Genomic DNA, 24,941 nt, shown 5'->3' with positions numbered 1-24,941 from the left:
CCTCGTCTATCCGGTGAATTTCCCAAACCAATCTGTCCATTTCTTCTCTGTCCGCCCTGACTCTGTGAGCCCGAATTGAGATCAGCTCCCCCCTCACTACTGCCTTCAGCGCCTCCCACAGGGTCGCTGCTGAAACCTCTCCTGTATCGTTCACCTGCAAGTAATTTTGCATACACCTCCAAAGTCTCTCACATATCCCCTCCTCCGACAACAGTCCTACGTCTAACCTCCATTGCGGGCGTTGGTAATTCGCCCCCCCCCCCCCGACCTGCAGGTCCACCCAGTGCAGGGCATGGTCCGAGATAGTGATTGCCGCGTATTCCGTATTCTTTACCTCCGCTACACAGTCCCTGCTCACGATAAAAAAAATCAATCCTAGAATATACTTTGTGAACATGCGAATAAAACGAGTAGCCCCTTCCCGTCGGCTGTCTGGCTCTCCATGGGTCGACAGCCCCCATTTGGTCCATGAACCCTTTCATCTCCCTAGCCATTGCTGGGAGCCTGCCCGTTCTGGGACATGACCGGTCCAGCCCCGGGTCAAGGACCGTATTAAAGGACCCCCATTATCAACTTACGTGAGTCGAGGTCCGGGATCTTCCCCATCACTCTTTTGATAAAGTCAACGTCGTCCCAGTTCGGCGCATATATGTTCACCAGCACCACTCTTCTCCCCTCCAGCTTGCCCCTTATCATAAGGAATCTGCTCCCGTCGTCTGCGACTACTCCCTCCGCCTCAAATTGAACCCGTTATTGATCATAATTGCTACCCCCCTGGACTTAGAATCCAAGTCCGAGTGGAAGATCTGGCTGATCTAGCCCTTCCTTAGCCTAGTCTGGTCAGACACTTTCAGATGTGTCTCCTGCAACATAATTACGTCCGCCTTTAGAGCCCGCAAATGGGCGAACACACGTGCCCTTTTAACTGGCCCATTTAGTCCCCTGACATTCCAGGTGATCAGCCTGGTTGGGGGGCCCAAACTCCCCCCCCCCCCTTGCCGGTCAGCCATAACCTTTCTTGGACCCGCCCCATGCGCCATTCCATTCCTGGCTCGCTTCTTGGCTGCCTCCACCCCCGACCTCCTTTCCATTACCTACTTCAGATCCCCCCCCCACGTCAGCAAAATAAACCCCCCCCCCCCCCCCCCCCCCCAGCATCATCCCCCGATAACCCCACCCCTGCCATTCACTGTCTATGCGTTCCCCCCCACCTCACTCCCTTGACTAGCCAATCTGCTAGCCCAGTGACTCATCGCTCCGGCATCCCCTTGTCTCACTTCCATTGTTTCCCCAACCTCATCTCCCCACTCCCCAGCATACCATCCCCCCCTCCGACCCACTGGAGCAGTCTCACTAAGATGGGAAAGATCAAACAAGATGTAAACATCAAACGGCAACACGAGGCTGCTCCAGGTACAATACAGTTCCAGTTGTGTACACAGAAAAGTGTTAGCCCACGTCCCTTTCTGAGCACCAAAAAAATATATATATATATATATAACACCGCAATAACCCAGCACCCGTACATCCCCCATCCGAAACAAACATAAAAACCATAGACATAAATGAAATAAAAGCCCCCAACCAACATCTTTAATCCCCATTGCTGACCGGCCATCCTTTTGTTACAATACAGGCTCCAGCGCACTCAGAGAGCTCAACAAAAGGTACCCACCACAACAGAAGAAACAAAAAGGAGAGAAAAAAAAAAACAACAGAAAAAAGGAGAAAGACAATTCGAAAGGGGGCAAAAACTGCCCACAAAAAATACACCACAAGGCACCTTTAAAGCAGTAAACAGTCGACCTGCAGTCCAGGCACAGTAGGCGTCCCTTCAACCAGTAATTCTCCGACCCTAGCTTGCATCCGTGGGTCATTATTTCGAGACCAGCCCCTGATCCCTCACAAAGTCCATCGCTTCTTCAGGCTCGGAGAAGTAGTGGTGTTGGCCCTGATGCGTAACCCAAAGACGGGCCGGGAAGAGCAGACCAAACTTCACCTGCTTTTTGAACAACACCTCCTTAACTAGTTCAAAGGCTGCTCGCCGCCTAGCCACCTCCTGGCTTAGGTCCTGGTAAATGCGAAGGACACTGTTATTCCACGTGCTGCTCTTAGCGCTCTTTCCCCACTGCAGCACCCGCTCCTCCACAAACCTGTGGAACCTAATCACCATTGGACGGGGGGCCCCCCCGGACGTTCCTGTCTCGCCTGTGCCCTGTGTGCCCCCTCCAGCTCCGGCGGTCGCGGACAGGCTTCAGCCCCCATCAGCTGCATCAACAGGTCCGCCACGAACGCTGTGGCATCAGCTCCCTCCGCCCCCTCCGGGAGGCCGATGATCTTCAGATTTTGTCTACGGGCTCTATTTTCCAGCTCCTCTACTCTGTCCAGCAGTCTTCTCTGTCTCTCCTTCAACCCGTCGACTTCTAGCGCAGCAATCGTCTGTGCGTCCGCCTGCTCCTCCACCGCCTCCCCCAGCTCCTTAGCTTTTTCGTCCTGGGCATCCAGTCTCTGGTTTAGCTGATCCACTGCCTTCTGAAGTGGTCCAAGTTATCCCGCTTCAACGATTCAAAACTGATTTTTATCACCTGCAGCATGTTTTCCAGCGCTTGCTGGTTCGCCGGGTCCAGGTTCTGCAGATCCGCCATCTTTGCTCCCGGGTCAGCTTCCCCTGCACCTTGCCTTTGTCCCTTCCTCTCCAGTTTGCGCTGCTTTCTGCTCTCCCGCAGTTCCATGCAGCTCTGCTCGCTCCTTAGCCCCCCGTGGCCATCCTTTCAGCGCTCCACAGCTCCGCAAAACCGGGGAACCAGGTCCTCAAATCCCACCGGAATGAGAGCCCCCGAATGTGCAGCTCACTCACTCATTGCCGCCACTGGAAGTCCTATGTATGGGAAGTTTAAGGAGCCTTGGATAACGGGGGATATTATGAACCTTGTCAAAAAGAAAAAGGAGACTTTTGTACGGTCTGGAAGGGTGGGGACATTCAAAACCCTTGAGGAGCATAAAGTAGGTAGGAAAGTACTTCAGCGGGAAATTAGGAGGGGTTATGAAAAGTCCTTGGCAAGTAGGATTAAGGTGAATCCCAAAGCTTTTTATTCATATTTAAAAAGCCAGAGGGTGGCCAGGGACAAGATTGGACCACCTAAGGACAGTGGGGGGGAATCTATGTGTTGAGCCAGAGGAAATGGGTGAGGCACTAAATGCATACTTTGCATCAGTGTTCACCAAAGAAAATAACTTTGTGGAAGATGTTTCTTGGGTAGTGTGTGTGGACAGTCTGGCTCATATTGACATTGAAAAGGAGGTGGTATTGGGTCTTTGAAAAGGAATTAAGGTAGATAAGTCTCCTGGTCCAGATGGGATTTACCCCAGAATACCGAGGGAAGCACGGTAGGAAATTGCTGGGGCCTTAACGAACATCTTTATATCCTCATTGGCTGCAGGTGAGATCCCAGAGGGCTAGAGATTAGCTAATGCGGTACCACTCTTTAAGAAAGTTAGCAGGGATATTCGAGGAAACTATAGGCCGGTGAGCCTCACGTCGGTAACAGGTAAATTATTGGGAGAGAATTTTCAGGGACAAGATTTATACCCATTTGGAAACAAATGGACTCATCAGCGATAGACATCATGGTTTTGTGAAGGGGAGGTCATGCCTCACTAACTTGATTGAGCTTTTTGAGGAGGTGCCGAAGATGACTGATATGGGGAGGGCGGTGAATGTTGTTCTCATGGACTTTAATAAAGCCTTTGACAAGGTGCCTCATGGCAGACTGGTACAAAAGATGAAGTCACATGGGATCAGAGGTAAGGTAGTAAGATGGATACAGAACAGGCTTGGTTACAGAAGGCAAAGGGTAGCATAGAAGGGTGTTTGTCTGAATGGAAGATTGTGACTAGTGGTGTTCCACAGGGATCTGTGCAGGAGTCTCTGTTGTTTGTAGTATACATAAATGATTTGGAGGAAAATGTAGGTGGTCTGATTAGTAAGTTCGTGGATGACACCAAGATGGGTAGCACGGTAGCATTGTGGATAGCACAATTGCTTCACAGCTCCAGGGTCCCAGGTTCGATTCCGGCTTGGGGCACTGTCTGTACGGAGTCTGCACATCCTTCCCCTGTGTGCGTGGGTTTCCGCCGGGTGCTCCGGTTTCCTCCCACAGTCCAAAAGATGTGCAGGTTAGGTGGATTGGCCATGATAAATTGCCCTTTATGTCCAAAATTGTCCTTAGTGTTGGGTGGGGTTACTGGGTTATGGGGATAGGGTGGAGGTGTTGACCTTGGGTGGGGTGCTCTTTCCAAGAGCCGGTGCAGACTCGATGGGCCGAATGGCCTCCTTCTGCAATGTAAATTCTACGATTCTATAAGATTGGTGGAGTGGCAGATTGTGTTGAGGATTGTCAGAGGATACAGTAGGATATAGATAGGTTGGAGACTTGGGCAGAGAAATGGCAAATTTGGTTTAATCCAGACAAATGGGAGGTACTGTATTTTGGTAGGTCTAAAATAGAGGGGAAATATACTGTAAATGGCAAAGCCATTAGGAATACAGAAAGTCAGAGAGATCTGGGTGTGCAGCTCCACAAATCTTTGAAAGTGGCAACACAAGTGGACAAGGTAGTCAAGAAAGCATATGGGATGTTTGCCTTCATTGGACGGGGCATTGAGCATAAAAACTGGCAAGTCATGCTGCAGTTCTATAGAACCATGGTAAGGCCGCACTTGGAATATTGCACACAATTCTGGTTGCCATGCTACCAGAAGGATGGGAAGGCTTTGGAGAGGGTGCAGAGGAGGTTTACCAGGGTGTCAGCTATGCGGAGAGGCTGAATAGACTCGGACTGTTTTCATTAGCACAACGGAGGTTGAGGGGTGGCCTGATTGAGGTCTACAAGATTATGAGGGGCATGGATAAAGTGGATGGGCAGGCACTCTTTCCAAGGGTGGAGGGGTCAGTTACCAGGGGGCATAGGTTTAAGGTCCATGGGGCAAAGTTTAGAGGACACGTGCGAGGCAGGTTTTTACACAGATTGTGGTGAGTGCCTGGACAGCACGGACAGGGGAGGTTGTGGAAGCAGATACATTAACGGCGTTCAAAAGGCACCTCAACAAATACATGGATAGGGTGGGTATAGAGGGATACGGCACAAGGAAGTGCTGAGGGTTTTGGCCAAGGGTGGTATCATGACCAGTACAGGCTTGGAGGGCCGAAGGGCCTATTCCTGTGCTGTATTGTTCTTTGAAATAGTTAAACTGCTAAGAAAATAGAAATACAATGGAGAAAGAATGGAGAATAGACAGATGTGGGAAAAGAACAGGGATGACGCGAGCTGAATTAGGGTATTTAAAATGTTCCAACCAAAATGGATTTTGTTTTGGTGCACTGATTAATATTATCATAAAAAACGGCTCCTGGTATTAAGAGTAGCATTAACATTTGTAGTTTAATATCGGCATTGCAATTTCCTGAATATATGGTCTGCTTTCTGCCTCTCAAGGACAACTCAGTTGGGATTGAACATGCAGCAAGTGGAGAAATCACAGATGGAAAGTCAATAATTGCTGCATTGCATTGCTCACAAGGAGAAAATGATACAACTGAAAAATAATTAGTTATTAATAACCTTTTTAAAAATCCCAATTGTGCTCATTGCCATGGTAACTACATTTTATTAGTTTTGTTTTAGCATAGATTTATACTTTCAATTTTAATAGTCTAGCTACAGGTTCAATCTGCGTAAACCTAGCCTGTGTAGTGTGAAGGAACAAGACAAGTTTAACTGGAGTTGCATTTTATTCAAGCTCTTGATGCATCAGTTTATCACATTGGCTGTGATATTAAGACATAAATGATGGATGTTTCAGCTTTAATCTCTGCTGATCTCAGCAGCAGTAGCTGTCGTCTCAGTCCTTACTCCTGGTTGATCGAGAGGCAAAAAGTTAATCAATCAACATTCCTGCCACAGTTCACTACTGGAGAAGATGGGATCAGACTATAAACTTCTCACAGTCAAATAGCTTGACAGCACTCCTCGTCTAGAATTAAGCAGGAAGAAAATGCTAGCCAGTCCAGATCTGTGATATCACGTATTGGTGCCAGGAGAAAACTGGAGGAAAAAAGTAAACTTACATCAGCATTGCTTTCTGCAATTTTAACTGGTTGTACAACACGCCGGATTGGTTCTTGTCCCGTCACCTTAGTACAAAAAAGATAAAGATGGATGAAAACAGGTAGCAAACAATTACGACAATGTTACCAATTAATTTTAGGGATTCGCACCCCCCCCCCCCCCCCCACAAAAGAAGACTGCGCACTTTATAAAAGTATTAAATACATTGTCATTTTGTACTACATTAGTAAAACAATAATTGAATATTCAAGTTTGTTTCTTAAACATATGTAGTAAGAACAGAAGTAAGGCAAGTACAGGCCAAGTGAGGAATTATAAAAGGGACAGCAGAGGACTAACGGCCTTGACAGCAAAACCCCAGGGTCAAATAAATCACGCAACATTTTAAACCAACATTAACAAGGGTATGTAAAATATAAGCAAGTACTTCCTAAACAATTCTCCAACTTTTCCATATGGGCCACTAATTTTGTGATTAAGGCTCAAGTGATTAACCTGAGGTATAGATGCTATAATTGTTTCCCGAGTTGGAGGTGGGGTGGGATATGTGGTTATAGAGAATCAAGCAGGGATCCCACTCCTGATTATTTTCCAATGACCCCTGATGGGAGGTACATGCCTGAGACCATCTGGTAAGGAGTGGGTACGGCTCAGAATGATACCCCACCTCCCGTCATGGAGGAGTTGTTCACCAGCATCACTGACAAATAAATGACTGTTAGTGATGTAGGCATGTAAACACCATTGTTAAGATAGTGGATACAGAAATGATATATACATCCCACCATTTGTGCCAATTTCTAGTTCACTGTTTAGGTTGATCACATGAAGAACGGTCAGTTCGGTGAGGTAACAGCAGTCTGCTAATATCTGTGGAAATTGTAATCCAAATTGATCCAATGTATTTAGGAAGGGAAAAATTTGAGAGAATAATGAATAAAAGAAGATCAATGGGATGATTTCTAATGTACTAGCCACTCTAATATACACATTTAAAGATGAAGGTCTATACAAATTTAGGCTAATAGTTATAAAATATCAGTGATATATACATTTTTCAATGGGCTATGGGTGCTGCTGGCGAAGCCAGAATTTATAACCCATTCCTAATTGCCCTCAAGAAGGTGGTGATAAGCCTCCTTCTTTAATTGCTGCAGACTGTGTGGGGTTGGTACGTCCACAGTGATGATAGGGAGTGTGTTTCAGGATTATTATCCAATAACAGTGAAGGAATGGGTGATATAGTTCAAAGTCAGGATGGTGTGCGGCTTGGAGGGATACATGGAGTTGGTGATGTTCCCATGCATCTATTGCCTTTGACCTTCTAGGCGGTAGTGGTCATGGGTTTGGAAGGTGTTGTCGAAGAAGCTTTGGTGAGTTGCTGCAGTGCAACTTGTAGCTGGTACACACTGCTGTCACTATGCATTGGTGGTGGAGAGGGTGAATGTTGAAGAAGATGGATGGGATGCAACCAAGCGGGTTGCTTTGTCCTAGATGGTGTTGAGCTTCTCGAGTATTCTTGGGAGTTGAACTCATCCAAGCAAGTGGAGAGAATTCAAACACACTCCTGACTTGTGCCTTGTAGGTGGTGAACAGGCTTTGGGAAGTCGACGCACGAGGTACTCACCACAAACGTCCCAGCCTGTGACCTGTTATTGTAGCCATTGTATTTATATAGCTGGTCATGTTCAGTTTCTTGTCAATGGTAACCCCCAGGATGTTGATGGTTAGCATGAAACCATATTCTTTCCTTCACACCAAATGAAAGTGAAAGTCACCATAGTCCTCGAGGACCATAGGCTGCTAATATCTGTGGAAATTGAGAGCTGACTGGTAGTGATTTCACCAGAGGGTCACCACACCTCAGGCGAGGGACAAGATTGAGAAGGACCTCAGTGGGCACAGGAATTGAACCCATGCTGTTGGCATTGTTCCACATCACAAACTAGTCATCCAGCCACTGAGCTGACCAAATACCTAAAGTTCTGAACTATTATCATGGCTCATTCTCCATATTGGACACAGCAAAAAATGAGTATCGTGAAGCATGTGTATCTTGGATGGGTTTTTTTTGCAGAGCGAAGCATTATTGACATATGGCACTTGTACATGCTGCAAACCTGAAATTGTCCTACAATTAGTCTGCAATATTCTTCTTCAGGTGCCATTTATTACGTTTGGATAAGAAACATGTTTAACCATACCATCAGATTATTGCAACAATCCACCAACATCAACCTTGGATCAACTCATCTGCAGCAACATCTTTCCAAAGCATCCTAAATTATCCAACTTGATTAACAAAAATGGATTTTAGCAAGTATTGTTCCTAATTTTTTATTACCAACTGCACCTTTGTGCTAAACTGTCAAAAGCAATTTTGATTACACAAACACTGAAAGTTGTTATGGCACACAGTAAAATGCTGAAGTTTGCCACCACAAACATGCGTTATGTCGCTCAAGTTGCCTTCCTGAAAGGGACAATATCTTTAAGAAAAATGCGAGTACCAAAGGATTGAGAGCATCTACACACATGTATGTGCATGCACATAAACTGCACATTACTTTCAGGATGTGAATTGCAATGTTGCATTTCGATGCAATTTCAATTTTAAAAAAAGTTGATTCCAAATGATTTTACAATAATAGGTGCCCCTTTAAGGAAATCAAACACACACTCACACAAGGTACATATGAAAACAATTAGTTTAACAAAATCTTGAACATTAGAAAATAAACCCAGCCTTGCAGCCTGCAATGGAAGATCAAGCATTGAAATCAACATTTTTAATATCACAAAAATGACAGGACGGACCAACTCAGTGCGAAAGGGAACACGCTGATTTCTAAACACGGAATATATAACCATGGTGGAAAGCAAGCTGCTGATGGAATAGGCACATGAATTGTTTTCTGAATTTCAGCTGGAACAAGCAGCCTTACTTGGAGACTGGGTCGGAACCTTGGTGTGACTTTCATTACCATTCTGTGAACCGTGTTGATCAAAGGTACATTAGATTTCATCTGTTCCAAACAGAAGAGGAATATATTTCATTACAACAATGGGGGCTTCTTCCTTATAATCATATAATGTCACCAAGTGTAATGTCACCATCCCAAATAATACTTCAAAGTATGATGAATGTGCCACACCATTCCCTAAACAGTCTTCACAAGATTCATCAACTGTCCTCTAGCAAAGCTTGATAATCAGTATCATCAACACCCTGCTAATATTTGTAAAGCTTTCATATTCTCCTTCAAATTTCTGAAACTCCCATCTACTTTGGCTTTCTTCAACCAAATATGTCAATAAAACTAGTCATTCACCCAATTACTAGTGCAGAATGGCTGTTTCATTTGCTTAATTAACAGCAGTCCAAGTTTCCAAGTAAATGTTTGCGCTCAGCACTTTGACATGATTTATTCTCTAAAGGTAAATCGGATTATTTTTATCTGCATTCTCAGCAGGCCTGTGCAAAAAGCTGCCGCAGTGCTGTAACAAAATTTGCCACCAGGGGGTGAAACCACACACATTTCTCATCAGATACCATTGATCTGGGGACACCCACTCTTCGTCTGAATAGGAAAGCTCAAAAACAGGATCTTCTACAGAGTTGAGAGTTCAAATCACGTGATCCGCGTCCAGGTATAAACCTTTTGCTGAATCTCATGCTGGGGCACGTATTAATTTCAAAGTTACTAGTAAAATCATTATTTGCTCAGTGAATTAATACAAGGACAAAATATAGAAGAAATTAAGACAATTTTAAAATGAAAGGTGCAGTGAACTTGTATTAATTCTGCCAACTCGATAGAAGTCTTCTATGCAAATTCAACGTATCAAGGTTGAAAATGCTGCAATTATTTCTTATACTGCATGGCTGAAGTTATTGACCTCACCTCTTTGTTCAATAAATCCTCTCCCTGGATAAATTTCTGATTGACCATGCAAGACTTGAGATTAGGTATTTGAAGTGAAAGCATAGGACTATCGGGGAACGCAACGTACATCCCATATTTTACACAAACAATATATCTTTTAGTATTTTAAACTTTCCACCATTATAATTTGACAAAATAATCAATTATGGGCCTGAATGTGAAAAACAATTTTATGAATGAAAATCGCTTATTGTCACAAGTAGGCTTCAAATGAAGTTACTGTGAAAAGCCCCTAGTCGCCACATTCCAGCACCTGTTCAGGGAGACTGGTACGGGAATTGAACCGTGCTGCTGGCCTGCCTTGGTCTGCTTTCAAAGCCAGTGATTTAGCCTTGTGCTAAACTTATTCAGAGTATTTTGGGCTTCAGCCGTATGTAGTGATTCATTTTGGCAGGAGGAATGAGGAAAGACTAGAAAATTGAATGGTACACTTGCAGAGACACGGCGGGTACCCGCAGATAGCAGGAAAAAAATGTTAAAAGTTGTGAAGAGACAATCGAGCTGCTCAACTTTATAAATAGAGGAACAGAGTACAAAGTTGTGCTGAACCTTCATAATGCATTGATCAGGTCTCAGCTGTGTTCTGTGGGCCATTTATGGGCATCTCACTGTAGGACAGGTGTCAGGGTCTTAGAGAAGGTAGTGCCAAGAATGAAAGACCTCAGTTAAGTGGAGAAACTAAAGAAACTGAGGTACTCTACTTAAGGCAAAGATTCGATAGAGGTGTTCACAGGTTTTGATAGATTAAATAAATAATGCGCTAAATATTTTGGAGTATTTTGGCATGACAGGCTATTCTATAAAGATAAGTCTGATGACAGTATTATTCTTCGGATTCTCATCAGACCTGCGCAAATTGTTGCAACAGATTTTGCCACCAGGGGGGGCATCTCTTGTCTATGGTACATAACCATGAAAAGATGTGAAATTGAAAGAATGTTTCCTCAGGGACGGTTTCTCTGGGGCACCCATTCTTAGTCCGAATAGGAAAGCAAAGTGCAAACAAACATCATCTCATGCCCTGCAGGATCTTCTTAGTGTCACTGATTGTCATGAGATCATGTCACATATTAGCCTAAACAATGTTAAGGATCCAATCCCAGCTCCAGTAGGAGACGGGTCAGTAACCAAGTGGACGCAGATGTATGGTATTTGGCAGAAGAATCAGGATGGGCCACGAGGAAGTTTTCTTTTCGTGCAGCAAGTTGTCAGGCTGTGCATTACACTGCCTGAAAAGTTGATGGAAGCAGATTCGACAATACCTTTCGATAGGGAATTGGATAAGTAATGGCCTACTCCGGTTCCTACATTCCTATATTACTTCTCAACATTGCCTCCCGCCTGAGGTGTGGCAATCCTCAGGTTACACCACCACCAGTCAGCTCTCCCCCTCAAAGGAGAAAGCAGCCTATGGTCATCTGGGACTCTGGTGTCTTTTTCTTAACTAAAATTCCTATGTTTCCATGTCCAATGGAACAAATGGCCTATTAATTTGTGCTGACTCATGATGTGGTAAATTTGTATTGTAAGATAGGGGTCTATTCATTTAACAAAGATGGGTAAATTATTTATTTAACTAGATTAAAACATCAAATTAGCAGAAGAAAACAATTCAGTGTCAACCTAGTGCGATTTTGGTGGCCCCCCTCACCTCTTGCTATGATACAGGTAATGCTGTTTTCACCAATGGATTTTTTCCCCCCCTCAGATAAATAACACAATTAAACAGAAATGTCTCACTGACTAAGCAAGTTGAAATGGTCGTCAATTCACAAGCTTCTTTTGAAGGAAGCCTTTTTTTCCCCCTTAGCATTAACCAACCACAAGTATCAGAACTGTGGTGCCCACTCATCACATCAACTGGGAAATGCACAAGACAAAAATGGCAACAAAAAAAAAAACAGAAAAAAGTGATGCCAAAATCACTAACAATTCATGAAGGAGTTATCAAAAAGCACAGACAACAAGCACCAACATATCTGGAAACCAATCTGGCTTGCACCATTATACAAGTAGAGAAAACAGCACAAACAAGCACATTCCAGCTAGAACCAGACTAAATTATGTTGGATAAAAGCAAATTACTGTGGATGCTGGTATCTGAAATTCTGTTTGAAACTAGCTTACTCATTCACACCCTGTATTCAACGAGATGGGTAGGCAACTCTATGCACAAGTCCTGTTTTTAAAGAAAATCTCCAATTTCCACCTCTACGTTTGAATCCTGAGGCATAGATTCCCAGACCAGGGGCGAGATTCTCCGACCACCCGCCGGGTCGGAGAATCGCCGGGGGCTGGCGTGAATCCCGCCCCGGCCGGTTGCCGAATTTTCCGGCACCGGATATTCGGCAGGGGCGGGAATCGCGGCGCGCCGGTTGGCAAGGCCCCCCCCCCCCCGCGATTCTCCAGCCCGGATGGGCCGAAGTCCCGCCGCTAAAATGCTTGTCCCGCCGGCGTAGATTAAACCACCTACCTCACCGGTGGGACAAGGCGGCGCGGGCGGGCTCCGGGGGCGGAGTGATCTGGCCCCGGGGGGGTGCCCCCACGGTGGCCTGGCCCGCGATCGGGGCCCACCGATCCACGGGCTGGCCTGTGCCGCGGGGGCACTCTTTCCGTTCCGCCTTCGCCACAGTCTCCACCATGGCGGAGGCGGAAGAGACTCCCTCCACTGCGCATGCGCGGGAATGCCGTCAGCGGCCGCTAACGCTCCCGTGCATGCGCCGCCCGGAGATGTCATTTCCGCGCCAGCTGGTGGGGCACCAAAGGCCTTTTCCACCAACTGGCAGGGCGGAAATTCGTCCGGCGCAGGCCTAGCCCCTTAAGGTGGGGGCTCGGCCCCCAAAGATGCGGAGCATTCCGCACCTTTGGGGCGGCTCGATGCCCGACTGATTTGCGCCATTTTGGGCGCCAGTCGGCGGACATTGCGCCGATACCGGAGAATTTCGCCCCAGGTGCTGTTTCACGTGCAAGGGTCTCCCTCTAATACCTTGTCAAATGACAAAGAGCTTCAAGTGGGATCAGTCGACTATTTAATCTGAATAGACCAGTCAAGCCCAGTTCTATTCGGCACACACAGATATAAACGTCCAGCAACAGCCACTGTAAAGCAAGCAGCAGTTCCCACAGCTGTTTTCCCTTCACTAACTAAAGGCACTACAGCCTTTAGTTGCTTCTATTGATATCAGCTCGCGTAGCTTAGAACAAATCCTTTTCTAGAGCAACATTGACAAGTGCCATTTGCTGCGTCAGCCATCTCTAATAGGTTCCAGTCACAAAATCTTTCAGTGCTAAGGTTAGATGAAGCGGGATGAGAGAAGACTCTTCTGGGATTGATCAACTGGGCTGAATGGCCTGCTTCTTTCCTGTGGATTCGATGTAAAACTATCTGTGAATACATTATTGTCGTGACAATGCTGAAAGTTACTAGCTGACCAACAATAGCATTCACAGCAGCACAGTGTTGTCACACATACAAATAACAAATAGGTAGACAACAAAGAGCTAAAAACATGTGATGGGAAATTGCAACCTCCGAATCGTTTGTGAAATTTTATCTTAATCAATCACCCAAAGCAATAATCTGTTTATCAATTACTGATAAGGCAGTCATTGATATCCATGGCTAGAGGATATCCATTTTGTGGTTAAACCTCAGGGTGTTCAAACTGTGGTGTTTTAAAGGCAGGGCAAATTTTCTGAATGCACACTCCAAGTGAGCAGTCACATTCACACAGCGATTAGCAAGCAGTCCTGGAAATGCCATCCCCATGATTTCCCATCAAAGCAGGTGTTAACGATTTACTGATACATGCTCTCAGTGGGTGAGGAACTGCACCAGGGGCATGAATTCGGAAAATCAGCCTCATCACCTTAAAAGTAAGTGAATCAGTGGCACTTCGAAAAAAAATTACTTATCAAGTTACAAACAAGAGATCCTACCTCCGGCACCAAATCCATTGGTTGGAACCTCTTGCCCATGTTCCTCAGCAATAGACTACCTTTTCACACAAATAGCCAGCATCCCGCTGATCAATGAGAAATTCATCCGCATTTTAACCAGTAATACAAGTGACCGTTTGACATCAATTTTGAAGAGACTTTAACAGCGGGAAGCAAAATTTTATATGAGGAGGAGGTAACTTTATGAGTTCAAAGTTACAGAGAAGGGGAAATTTAATCCCTGCTGTAGTTGGTCCAAATTTGCTTTAATCCTGTGAGACATTCAAAGTTTGCAAAGTCTGATAGCCGAGTGTCATTAATTTGGGATCGGTTAGTTGCACTTTGGAAGTTATAGCAATCAGAAACAATTCACCAATGAAACTGGTTGTTCTGGGTTCAATGTGAACAGAAAAACAGGACTTTAAGGTAGGAACTAGAGCAGTCCCAAAATAATGTAAATTAACAGAGATTGTGTTCAGTTTCCTGGAGTGATATAAATTTTCAGTTTTTCATAATCCTATAATCTTTCCCAACACAGCTGTTGCAGAAGTGGACAACTGAAAATCGCACTTTTAGTCAAAACAAATAAGCTTTCAATTAAGTCCAAAAGTCAGCTCATTATCTCGGGAGCAAATATGACTTACTAGAATTTAATTTGTCACAAGATGGAAGATTATCTCATGCATGGTTAGAGCAATTAAATTACCAACTACCTTGAGCATTTTCTAGTGCAATTAGTTTCAAATTTAATCGCCACTTGTTATCATTTACTTGGCAGAAACCATGACATAACTGTGATTCAGTTGGCAATTATGGGCAAACAACTTGTTTTCAGTTAGCAACTGCATTGAGTTATCGAAAAACTAGAAGCTGGATTTATTTGAATTCCTGTATTAATTTAGTGTTCAGGAAAAGATTGCATTTCATGGGGCCATACAGTCCCCATTGCTGAAACCGGTACGGTATTATTTAAATAACAGGCAAACTGATAACATTTACTGATCAGCTACACATTCTTGGACAAATGACCTTCAGCCACTCACTAACTGGCAGCAATAGCGAGAAACCAAACAGAGACAGGATGAGAGGAATACAGGGAACCACAGTGGTGATATAAGAATGGACACAGGGAAGCAGAGAGACAGGGGCAGAGAAGAGGAGGGAGGTAACAATTGCAAAGCCCCACCTTTAGATCTAGGTACTCCAGATTCTTCTTCAGTTGCATATATGTGTCATCAGCCTGATGTTGTAGTTGAGAAAACAAACAAACAAAAAAAAAAAAATGAATGATTTAATCAAATTCACACAAATTTCATTTTATCCCCTTCACTTGCACCACTTTAACAGAAAAGCAAAATCCACCTGCGCAATGCACCTCCAGAACTTTGAACGGAACAGTTTCTTATGTTCAAATCTTTCAACATGGCCAATGTCTCATATTTACAGCATTCAATCATTAAATCTAATCCAAATGTCCTCGTGAGGAAAAAGGAGATTTTAAGTTGTTGAAGGTACAAAGTTCTGGATTTCAGCTATTCAGAAGCAGGCTAGTACACAAATACATCAATGCTATGCACACTTTCAACAGCCTCTGCACCAAAGATTTGGGAATAAACAAAATGCTTGTTAGAAATAAAAAGTCTGTTTTGATCTGTTCTTCCAAAAGAAAAAAAAACAATCCAGAAGTTCAAACAGCAGCATTCACAGGGCAGAGACTGAGCAGTCAGGCAGGAACTCAATCTTGGTACCATGTCACATTATTTTATGTGTTAAAAAATTTAGCATCACCTTGAAACCCCCCCAGAATACTTGATTGCAATCGGATTAATATTTCATTATATAAAGAAAAAAAGAGATAGATGATCAAACAGCTATTGGCTGCAAAAATGGGAAGATTTGATCAGAGAACCATATTTTTCTGGCCTACATCCTGGCAGAATAAAGCAGACCAAGGCAGGCCAGCAGCACGGTTCAATTCCCGTATCAGCCTCCCCGAATAGGCGCCGGAATGTGGCGACTAGGGGCTTTTCACAGTAACTTCATTTGGAGCCTACTTGTGACAATAAGCGATTTTCATTTCATTTCATTCATTTTTTAAAAATTCACATGTGTGTAAATTAGATTACTCAACAGGCAAACCATCTGACAATTAACTTAACAATGTTATCAGAGTATAAAGAGACATCTCTATCCACTTGCAGGGTAATTTGGGATGAAGTTCAAACGTCAGAGTTTTATGATGGATAACAGTCTCAGAAAGAGCAATGCAACATATCTGGTTTCCCCCTCCCCCCCCGGCCCCTTACTCAAACTGTTCAATTTTTCTCCCCAAGGTACTAGGTCCTGGGAGGACATGATGCTGCAAAGCACAGGCTGCAGCTTGGGAAGCAGGTAAGTCTTTAAACTTACTCCCAGGTTCCAGCAGCCTTCATTTCCTGGAGCGGGAGAGAGAGAGGGAGCCGGAGTGCAGCTTGGGACGCAGGTAGGTTCTGTATATAAGTTGGGCGGTTGCTAAACCCGAGACACTACACTTGTAATGTCCCCCACCCTTCCACCTCCTCTAACCTAAGGGGTTTAGTGAATATAAGGTAAGCTCTTGTTTTCTTCTTTTTTTTTCTTCTTCTTTCTTCTTGTTTTATCTAGAGGGGATGGCAGGGAAGGCAGTGCAATGTTCCTCCTGCAGAATGTTTGAGGTGAGGGACACCGTCAGTGTCCCTGCTGATTTCATATGTGGGAAGTGCACCCATCTCCAGCTCCTCAGAAACCGTGTTAGGGAACTGGAGCTGGAGTTGGATGAACTTCGGATCATTCGGGAGGCTGAGGTAGTCATAGATAGAATCTTTAGGGATGTAGTTACTCCAAAGAATAAAGACAGATGGGTGATGGTGAGAGGGGCTGGGAGGAAGCAGCCAGTACAGGGATCCCCTCTGGTCGTTCCCCTGAATAACAAGAATACCGCTTTGGATACTGTTGGGGGGGATGACTTACCAGGGGTAAGCCATGGGGTAGAGGTCTCTGGCATAGAGTAGATCCCTGTTGCTCAGAAAGGAAGGGGGGAGAGGAGTAGAGCATTAGTCATTGGTGACTCTATAGTTAGAGGGATAGATAGGAGATTCTGTGGGAACGAGAGAGACTAGTGGTTGGTGTGTTGCCTCCCAGGTGCCAGGGTCAGCGATGTCTCGGATCATGTTTTCGGGATCCTTAAGGGGGAGGGGGAGCAGCCCCAAGTCGTGGTCCACATAGGCACCAACGACATAGGTAGGAAAAGGGATAGGGATGTAAGGCAGGAATTCAGGGAGCTAGGGTGGAAACTTAGATCTAAAACAAACAGAGTTATTATCTCTGGGTTGTTACCCGTGCCTCGTGCTAGCGAGACGAGGAATAGGGAGAGAGAGCAGTTGAACACGTGGCTACAGGGATGGTGCAGGAGGGAGGGTTTCAGATACCTGGATAATTGGGGCTCATTCTGGGGTAGGTGGGACCTCTACAAACGGGATGGTCTACACCTGGACCAGAGGGGTACCAATATTCTGGGGGGGGAAATTTGCTAATGCTCTTCGGGAGCGTTTAAACTAGTTCAGCAGGGGTCTGGGAACCAGAATTGTAGCTCCAATATACAGGAGGTTGAGAGTAGTGAGGTCAGGAGTAAGGTTTCAAAGTTGCAGGAGTGTACCGGCAGGCAGGAAAGTGGTTTAAAGTGTGTCTACTTTAATTCCAGGAGCATCCGAACTTGCGGCATGGGTTGGTACCTGGGACTTCGATGTTGTGGCCATTTCGGAGACATGGATAGAGCAGGGACAGGAATGGCTGTTACATGTGCCGGGGTTTAGATATTTCAGTAAGCTCAGGGAAGGTGGTATAAGAGGGGGAGTGGTGGCATTATTAGTCAAGGACAGTATCACGGTGGCAGAAAGGATGTTCGATGAGGACTCGTCTACTGAGGTGGTATGGTCTGAGGTCAGAAACAGGAAAGGAGAGATCACCCTGTTAGGGGTTTTCTATAGGCCTCCGAAAAGTTCCAGAGATGTAGAGGAAAGGATTGCAAAGATGATTCTGGATAGGAGTGAAAGTAACAGGGTAGTTGTTATGGGGGATTTTAACTTTCCAAGTATTGACTGGAAACGCTATAGTTCGAGCACGTTAGATGGGCCCTTTTTTGTCCAATGTGTGCAGGAGGGTTTCCTGAAACAGTATGTAGATAGGCCAATGAGAGGCGAGGTCATATTGGATTTGGTACTGGGAAATGAACCTGGACAGGTGTTAGATTTGGAGGTAGGTGAGCACTTTGGTGATAGTGACCACAATTCGATTACATTTACTTTAGCGATGGAAAAGGATAGGTATATACCGCAGGGCAAGAGTTATAGCTGGCGGAAGGGCAATTATGATGCGATAAGGCAAGATTTAGGATGCATAGGATGGAGAGGGAAACTGCAGCGCATGGGCACAATTGAAATGTGGAGCTGGTTTAAGGAACAGCTACTGCATGTCCTTGATAAGCATGTCCCTGTCAGGCAGGGAGGAAGTGGTCGAGCGAGGGAACCATGGTTTACTAAAGTAGTTGAACCACTTGTTAAGAGGAAGGAGGCGGCTTATGAAAAGATGAGACGTGAAGGTTCAATTAAGGCGCTCGAGAGTTACAAGTTAGCTAGGAAGGACCTAAAGAGAGAGCTAAGAAGAGCCAGGAGGGGACATGAGAAGTCTTTGGCAGGTAGGATCAAGGATAACCCTAAAGCTTTCTATAGATATGTCAGGAATAAACGAATGACTAGGGTAAGAGTAGGGCCAGTCAAAGACAGTAGTGGGAAGTTGTGCTTGGAGTCCGAGGAGATAGGAGAGGTGCTAAATGAATATTTTTCATCAGTATTCACATAGGAAAAAGACAATGTTGTCGAGGAGAATACTGAGATTCAGGCTACTAGACCAGAAGGGCTTGAGGTTCATAAGAAGGAGGTGTTAGCAATTCTGGAAAGTGTGAAAATAGATAGGTCCCCTGGGCTGGATGGGATTTATCCTAGGATTCTATGGGAAGCTCGGGAGGAGATTGCTGAGCCTTTGGCTTTGATCTTTGTGTCATCACTGTCTACAGGAATAGTGCCAGAAGACTGGAGGATAGCAAATGTTGTCCCCTTGTTCAAGAAGGGGAGTAGAGATAACCCCGGTAATATAGACCAGTGAGCTTTACTTCTGTTGTGGGCAAAGTCTTGGAAAGGTTGATAAGAGATAGGATGTACAATCATCTGGAAAGGAATAATTTAATTAGAGATAGTCAACACGGCTTTGTAAAGAGTAGGTCGTGCCTCACAAACCTTATTGAGTTCTTTGAGAAGGTGAGCAAACAGGTGGCGAGGGTAAAGCAGTTGATGTGGTGTATATGGATTTCAGTAAAGCATTTGATAAGGTTCCCCATGGTAGGCTATTGCAGAAAATACAGAGGCATGGGATTCAGGGTGATTTAGCAGTTTGGATCAGAAATTGGCTAGCTGGAAGACGACAAAGGGTGGTGGTTGATGGGAAATGTTCAGCCTGGAGTCCAGTTACTCGTGATGTACCACAAGGATCTGTTTTGGGGCCATTGCTGTTTGTCATTTTTATAAATGACCTGGAGGATGGCGTAAAAAACAGGGGCTGTTTAGCACAGAGCTAAATCGCTGGCTTTGAAAGCAGACCAAGGCAGGCCAGCAGCACGGTTCAATTCCCGTAACAGCCTCCCCAAACAGGCGTCGGAATGTGGTGACTAGTGGATGATAAGGGAATAATGTAGATGGGCATTAGAGTGGTTTCAAAGGTTGGCGCAACATCGAGGGCCAAAGGGCCTGTACTGCGCTGTAATGTTCTATGTTCTAATTGCTCATTTCTTGTGTGAACCTACGTAGTGTGTGCTGACAGAGACTGAGCCTTCCCTCTCTTGCAGCAGCAATCCCTGGCTTCTGACAGAAACTTGAACAGCTTTTTCCCCCTTGTTTTTGCTGAGGGGAGTTTTAGATATGGGTTTAAACTACATTTCATAACCGAGCCATAAACAGTCAAACACTCTGTTGCAACAATAGAAAGGTTGTGTTTGAGACACATATTTTGTGGGAACTACAGAATAAAATGTATAAACATGAAAGCTTATTACTGATGGCAACTGGGTAATGACCTAAGGTGATGTTCAATGGGCATAAGTGTTGAAAGCTGAATTTGCTGGCTATGGTTTGTAAACGTGAACATTTAAAATAATATTAATGTAAAGCCACACAAAGCATACGACAAGGAACCTCATGAAACATTCTGGGACAAACAGCTACATCAGGTGACATATGCGAGCCAATCGACAGCTGACCTGATGGTTGGATTGGCTCAGCTCGTTTAGTTGCAACTGGGCAAGTGTATGATTTCGAACATTAGCCAGCTTGGATTGATGTCTCCGTAATCGGATGAGCAGTAAAGTTAGTTCTTCTGGCTGCAGGTAATATAGTTGGTCATAAAGGGAGGCATTAGCAATTAAAATACGTCAGTCCAAAACCTGAGGCACTCTACCTCGCTATGAGCACATGACAATCAAAAAGCACCAAAAGTGTTAATCATGTTCCAGAAATTAGACTGGTTAAAATCTACATGTAAAAGTCACGCCTGGGGAAAATGTTGCTGAAACCTCAATGAAAGAATTTCTGTGACTTCCTTTTCTTTCCTGTAGCAGGCTAAGAAATATTTCATCTTGAAATGTTACATCCTGACTGAATAATAAATTAAACATAAATTACAAATCTCCTCCGCAGTTCACTTGGGATTGTATATTTCACTATTTTGTGACTGTAAACTCATTCTTAGCTTCCAAATGAATTTGGCTGAACTGCCAATACATTTCAATCAGGGTTAAAAAAAAATCAAATAAATACATCATGCTTTATGCATAAACTGAGCTATTGACTGGTTTAAACCCCGCAGAGATAGTCAGTTCAGAGCTTACTAGACTTAAATTCAGAAAACTATGTTTTGTGATCAATGCACCAGGAAAATATAGGCCGTTTCATTGAACTTGAGTTTCCAAGTATTGTAAAATCAGAGAACTCATGTAAGTTAATTGCAATTAAACAGGAATTCTAGATGAAAATGCTTATGTCCCTCTGCACATACATATAATACTGTTAATCTATGACAATGCATTAAACTGGTAGACTAAATTTGCAATATTCACAAAACTGGAGGATTTGTTTTGTTGCACCTGTTCAGTAAACATACATTTGCCTTTGGAAAGTTTAATACTTTGCTCACTCTCTTAGAATGAGAAAGAAAAATCACAACAGCACAGTAATGAATGCTTGAGTTAATGTAAAAGCAGTATCCCATTTCAAAAAACATATGCGAGGACCACATGTGGACCTCGACAAGAGTCCTAGTAACAGCATCAATTAACAAGATCCAGGTGGACGACACATGGTGAATTAACAGGTCCTTCATACAAGGCACGTTTGAGTTATTACATTTGTAAAAACTCATCTGCATCAAGTGTGGTTAATACTGCTCAATTTGGAGTCACAAAAATGCCAGTACAAAAATGATATTTTTTTCATGGTTAGGAACAATATTAAAATAAAAACTATCTCTAAAAACTACAGGAACATCTAGTCTTCTGCAGCTTAATTTGTTTAGCTCTGATGTACAGCGTGCGAATACCGAATTCTCTGCAGCATAGCAAAAATGCAAGTGCTTATTCTAAAGTGTTATTGTTGATTACTGTGAAACCGTATTTATTTGACTGGGAGCTGTAACTGGGAAATGTAATTTGCAATCTCACATCATCAGACTATATCGAGTACTGTTGGGTGCTACTCTTTCTACCAATAATAACTTTCTAGGGTGCAGTCTAATGGTGCTGGCGTGAAGTACGGATGTAGTTACTCAAACTTTCCCTCCCCAGTCTTGCAATACAATTATGAAATTAGATATATATGCAGAATGGAACTTACTGTCTTTCCATGCAAGCTGGGGGCACTGACCGTGTGTGTCATATAACCCATAGGAGGCATGGAACGCCTGTCAATGTGCGCCGAACTCTGCCAGAAAATACAGAATGTTTAAATAGCAGGTTGATATAGGATAGAATTTTCCAGTCCTTCCCGCTAGCAGGATCTTCTTGACCCACCGAAAGCACCCCGCCCCCCTCCCCCCTGTCCCCATCCCGTCCCCCCACATTTTCCCACTTCAGACTTCATCTGTCACATTTTAACGTATTTGCTTAACCTATCTATATCCCTTTGCAGAATCTTCACCTTTCCTTAACAACTTGCTTTTCTACCTCTCTTGGTGTCATTGGCAAAGCCAGCCACCATACATTTGGTTCATTCATCCATGTCATTTATATAGATTGTAAATAGTTGAGACTCCAGCACTGTGGCACTCTACAACTTACAGCTTGTCAACCCAAGACCCATTTATTCCTAATCGCTGCTTCCTCTTAGCTAACCAATCATTCATCCATGCTAATATATCACCCCCTATGCCATGTGCTATCATCAACATTTAGAATAAAATCACACCAGTGCAGAAGGAGGCCATTCGGCCCATGGGAGGTGGCATGATAGCTCAGTAGTTAGCACCGTTGCTTCACAGAACCATGAACCCGGGTTCAATTCACTGTCTGTGTGGAGTCTGCACATTCCCTCCCCCCCAGGTGTCTGTGTGGGTTTCCTCCGGGCGCTCCGCATTACTCCCAAAAGTCTCGACAGACATGCTTGTTAGGTGAACTGGACATTCTGAATTCTCCCTCAGTGTACCCGGACAGGTGCTGTAGTGTGGCAACTAGGGGACTTTCACAGTAACTTCATTGCAATGTTGATGTAAGCCTACTTGTGACACTAATAAAGATTACCATCGAGTCTGCACAGACCCTCTGAAAGAGCACCCTGCCTAGGCTCACAACCCTACCCTATCCCCATAACCCAGTAAATCCACGTAACCATTGTACACTAAGGGGCACTTTAGCATGGTCAACACATATAACCGGCACATCTTTGGACTGTGGGAGGGAACCAGAACACCCAGAGGAAACCCACGCAGACAAGGGGAGAATAGGCAAACTCCACACAGACAGTCACCCGAGGTCGGAATCGAACCTGGGTCCCTGCGAGGCAGCAGTGCTAACCAATTTGACGCCCAATAAGGCGATGTGTTGATGTGGCAGCTTATCAAATGCCTTTTGGAAATCCAGGTCACCACATTTACAGGTCCTCTTTATCCATTTACTGGTTACTTCTTCAAAGTAGTCCAACAAATTAATTAAACATGACTTTCCCTTTCACAGAACCATGTTGACTCTGCCTGATTCCATTTTGATTTTTGAAATATTTTGCTGTATAACCTGTTCAATAATGGATTCTCTAGGACGAATATTAGGATAACTGCCTGTAGCCTTCTGTTTTCTGTCTCTCTCCTTTCCTGAATAAGGATGTGTCACATTTTCTATTTTCCCGATCAGCTGGAATGCCCCCAAAACCTAAGGAATTTTAGAAAATTATAACCAATGCCTCTACTATCTCTGCAGCCTCTTCTTTTATGATATTAGCATGCAGGTCATCTGGTCCTGGGGACTTGTCTTAATCATTTCCCCAAAACACCTTTAAGTTGTTTTAAGATTCTCCCTCCTTTTCACCTCTTCATTTTTAAGTATCTGTGGCAAGTTTTCGAAGCCTTCTACAGTGAATATAGACAAAGTACCGCCTCATTGGATTCTACCATTTTCCTGTTTTCCATGATCAATTCCCCAGTCTCTCTCTCTCTACCAAATCAACACTAGCTTTAGTTACTCACTTCCTACTCAAATATTTGCAGATGCTCTTACCATCAATGTTTATATTACCAGCTAGCTTCATCTCATGCTCTGCTTTTCTTTAAAAAAGTCGTTCTTTGCTGGCTCTTAAAGGATGTTCAGAATTAATGACCACATTTGGGAAAGGGGAATGCAAGGTCTCTAAATACCAGAATGTGACTCATGCGTCAATAAGAAAGGACTTTTTAAATAAGAAATCAAAAATAGGTCGTTACATGTGGCTGATATTTTGTACTTATACAAGCCCATTAAAGTGAAAGAAGAGAAAGAAGTCTGACAGGCGAATTGGAAAACCCAGCCCCGTGACTTCAACCACTAATATTCTGGTCAGTAGTTCGGAGCACTTGCTGCAGATCCACATTCTTTTGAACCCATTGAATGGGAAACCGAGGTGGCCTCCATGTCACCTGCACTGAGCTACAGGATATGATGGACGTCTACTTTCCTAATGCTTGGAATAGTAATGAGTCAAGACTCTGGAAAAGCATTGGCATGGAGCATTGTTAAAATACATATGCCTTTCAGCAATGATGTAAAATGGGCGAGAGTGAATTGGCCGTCCATTCGGCACTATGTGTGATTTTCCTTTGCACTGAAGTCAATACCTCTGCCCTGTCAGTAAACTGTAGGAGCTACATGGAGTGAAGAGCCGCTAAGTCACAACTATCACTGTTGCTGACAGTCCACTCCCTGCCACTCTGCATAAAAAGGACAAAAGTTTCTTAAAAATTGCACTAAATAATCAGACAGGATGATTTTACATTGAGATCTTTGAATTACCGCCATTATCCTTTTAAAATGATTCACTAAAAAAAAAAAAAATGCTCAATAGTTTAACGTTGAGGTTGCCCAATGTCTGACAGCTGACCTCCAATCAAAATTATTGCTCCTTCTAATCTTCACTTGAGGCACATCAGCTTCTTAGCAACTTCGCAAATAATCAATTTTTGTGCCAGAATACAAACAGAACAGGAAGATCCCCAATGGGTTTAAGTTAGTTAATTACAGCTGAGGTAATATGAGGGATTCCATAACTGACCACAACACCCCTGGGCAAGGCAGAGGAAAATATGTCAGCCAACATCCCTGCTTTCAATGGCCACGAGATCCCAGGGT

The 24,941-nt window shown here is 44.1% G+C and overlaps 1 protein-coding gene across 13 annotated transcripts in view; it reads right to left on the bottom strand.

Moving 5' to 3' along the window:
• The window catches only part of plekha7b (pleckstrin homology domain containing, family A member 7b), a 713,202-nt gene that overhangs the window by 123,624 nt on the left and 564,637 nt on the right, over positions 1 to 24,941 (bottom strand). For 10 of the 13 annotated variants that reach the window (XM_072466383.1, XM_072466384.1, XM_072466391.1 and 7 more), the window contains 4 exons: positions 21,967 to 22,053; positions 20,340 to 20,459; positions 15,201 to 15,254; positions 6,128 to 6,193 (listed from right to left, as the gene is read on the bottom strand). In XM_072466383.1, coding sequence (XP_072322484.1) covers positions 6,128 to 6,193; positions 15,201 to 15,254; positions 20,340 to 20,459; positions 21,967 to 22,053 — 327 coding nt within the window. The remainder of the gene's footprint in view (positions 1 to 6,127; positions 6,194 to 15,200; positions 15,255 to 20,339; positions 20,460 to 21,966; positions 22,054 to 24,941) is intronic. The other 3 variants (XM_072466385.1, XM_072466387.1, XM_072466388.1) reach the window with 3 other exon arrangements.

The sequence above is a fragment of the Scyliorhinus torazame genome, chromosome 10, assembly GCF_047496885.1.
Source record: "Scyliorhinus torazame isolate Kashiwa2021f chromosome 10, sScyTor2.1, whole genome shotgun sequence".
In the NCBI taxonomy this organism is placed as follows: Eukaryota; Metazoa; Chordata; class Chondrichthyes; order Carcharhiniformes; family Scyliorhinidae; genus Scyliorhinus; species Scyliorhinus torazame.
The sequence above is the reverse complement of the archived record's forward strand: the minus strand, read 5'-3'. Positions and strand labels throughout refer to the sequence as shown.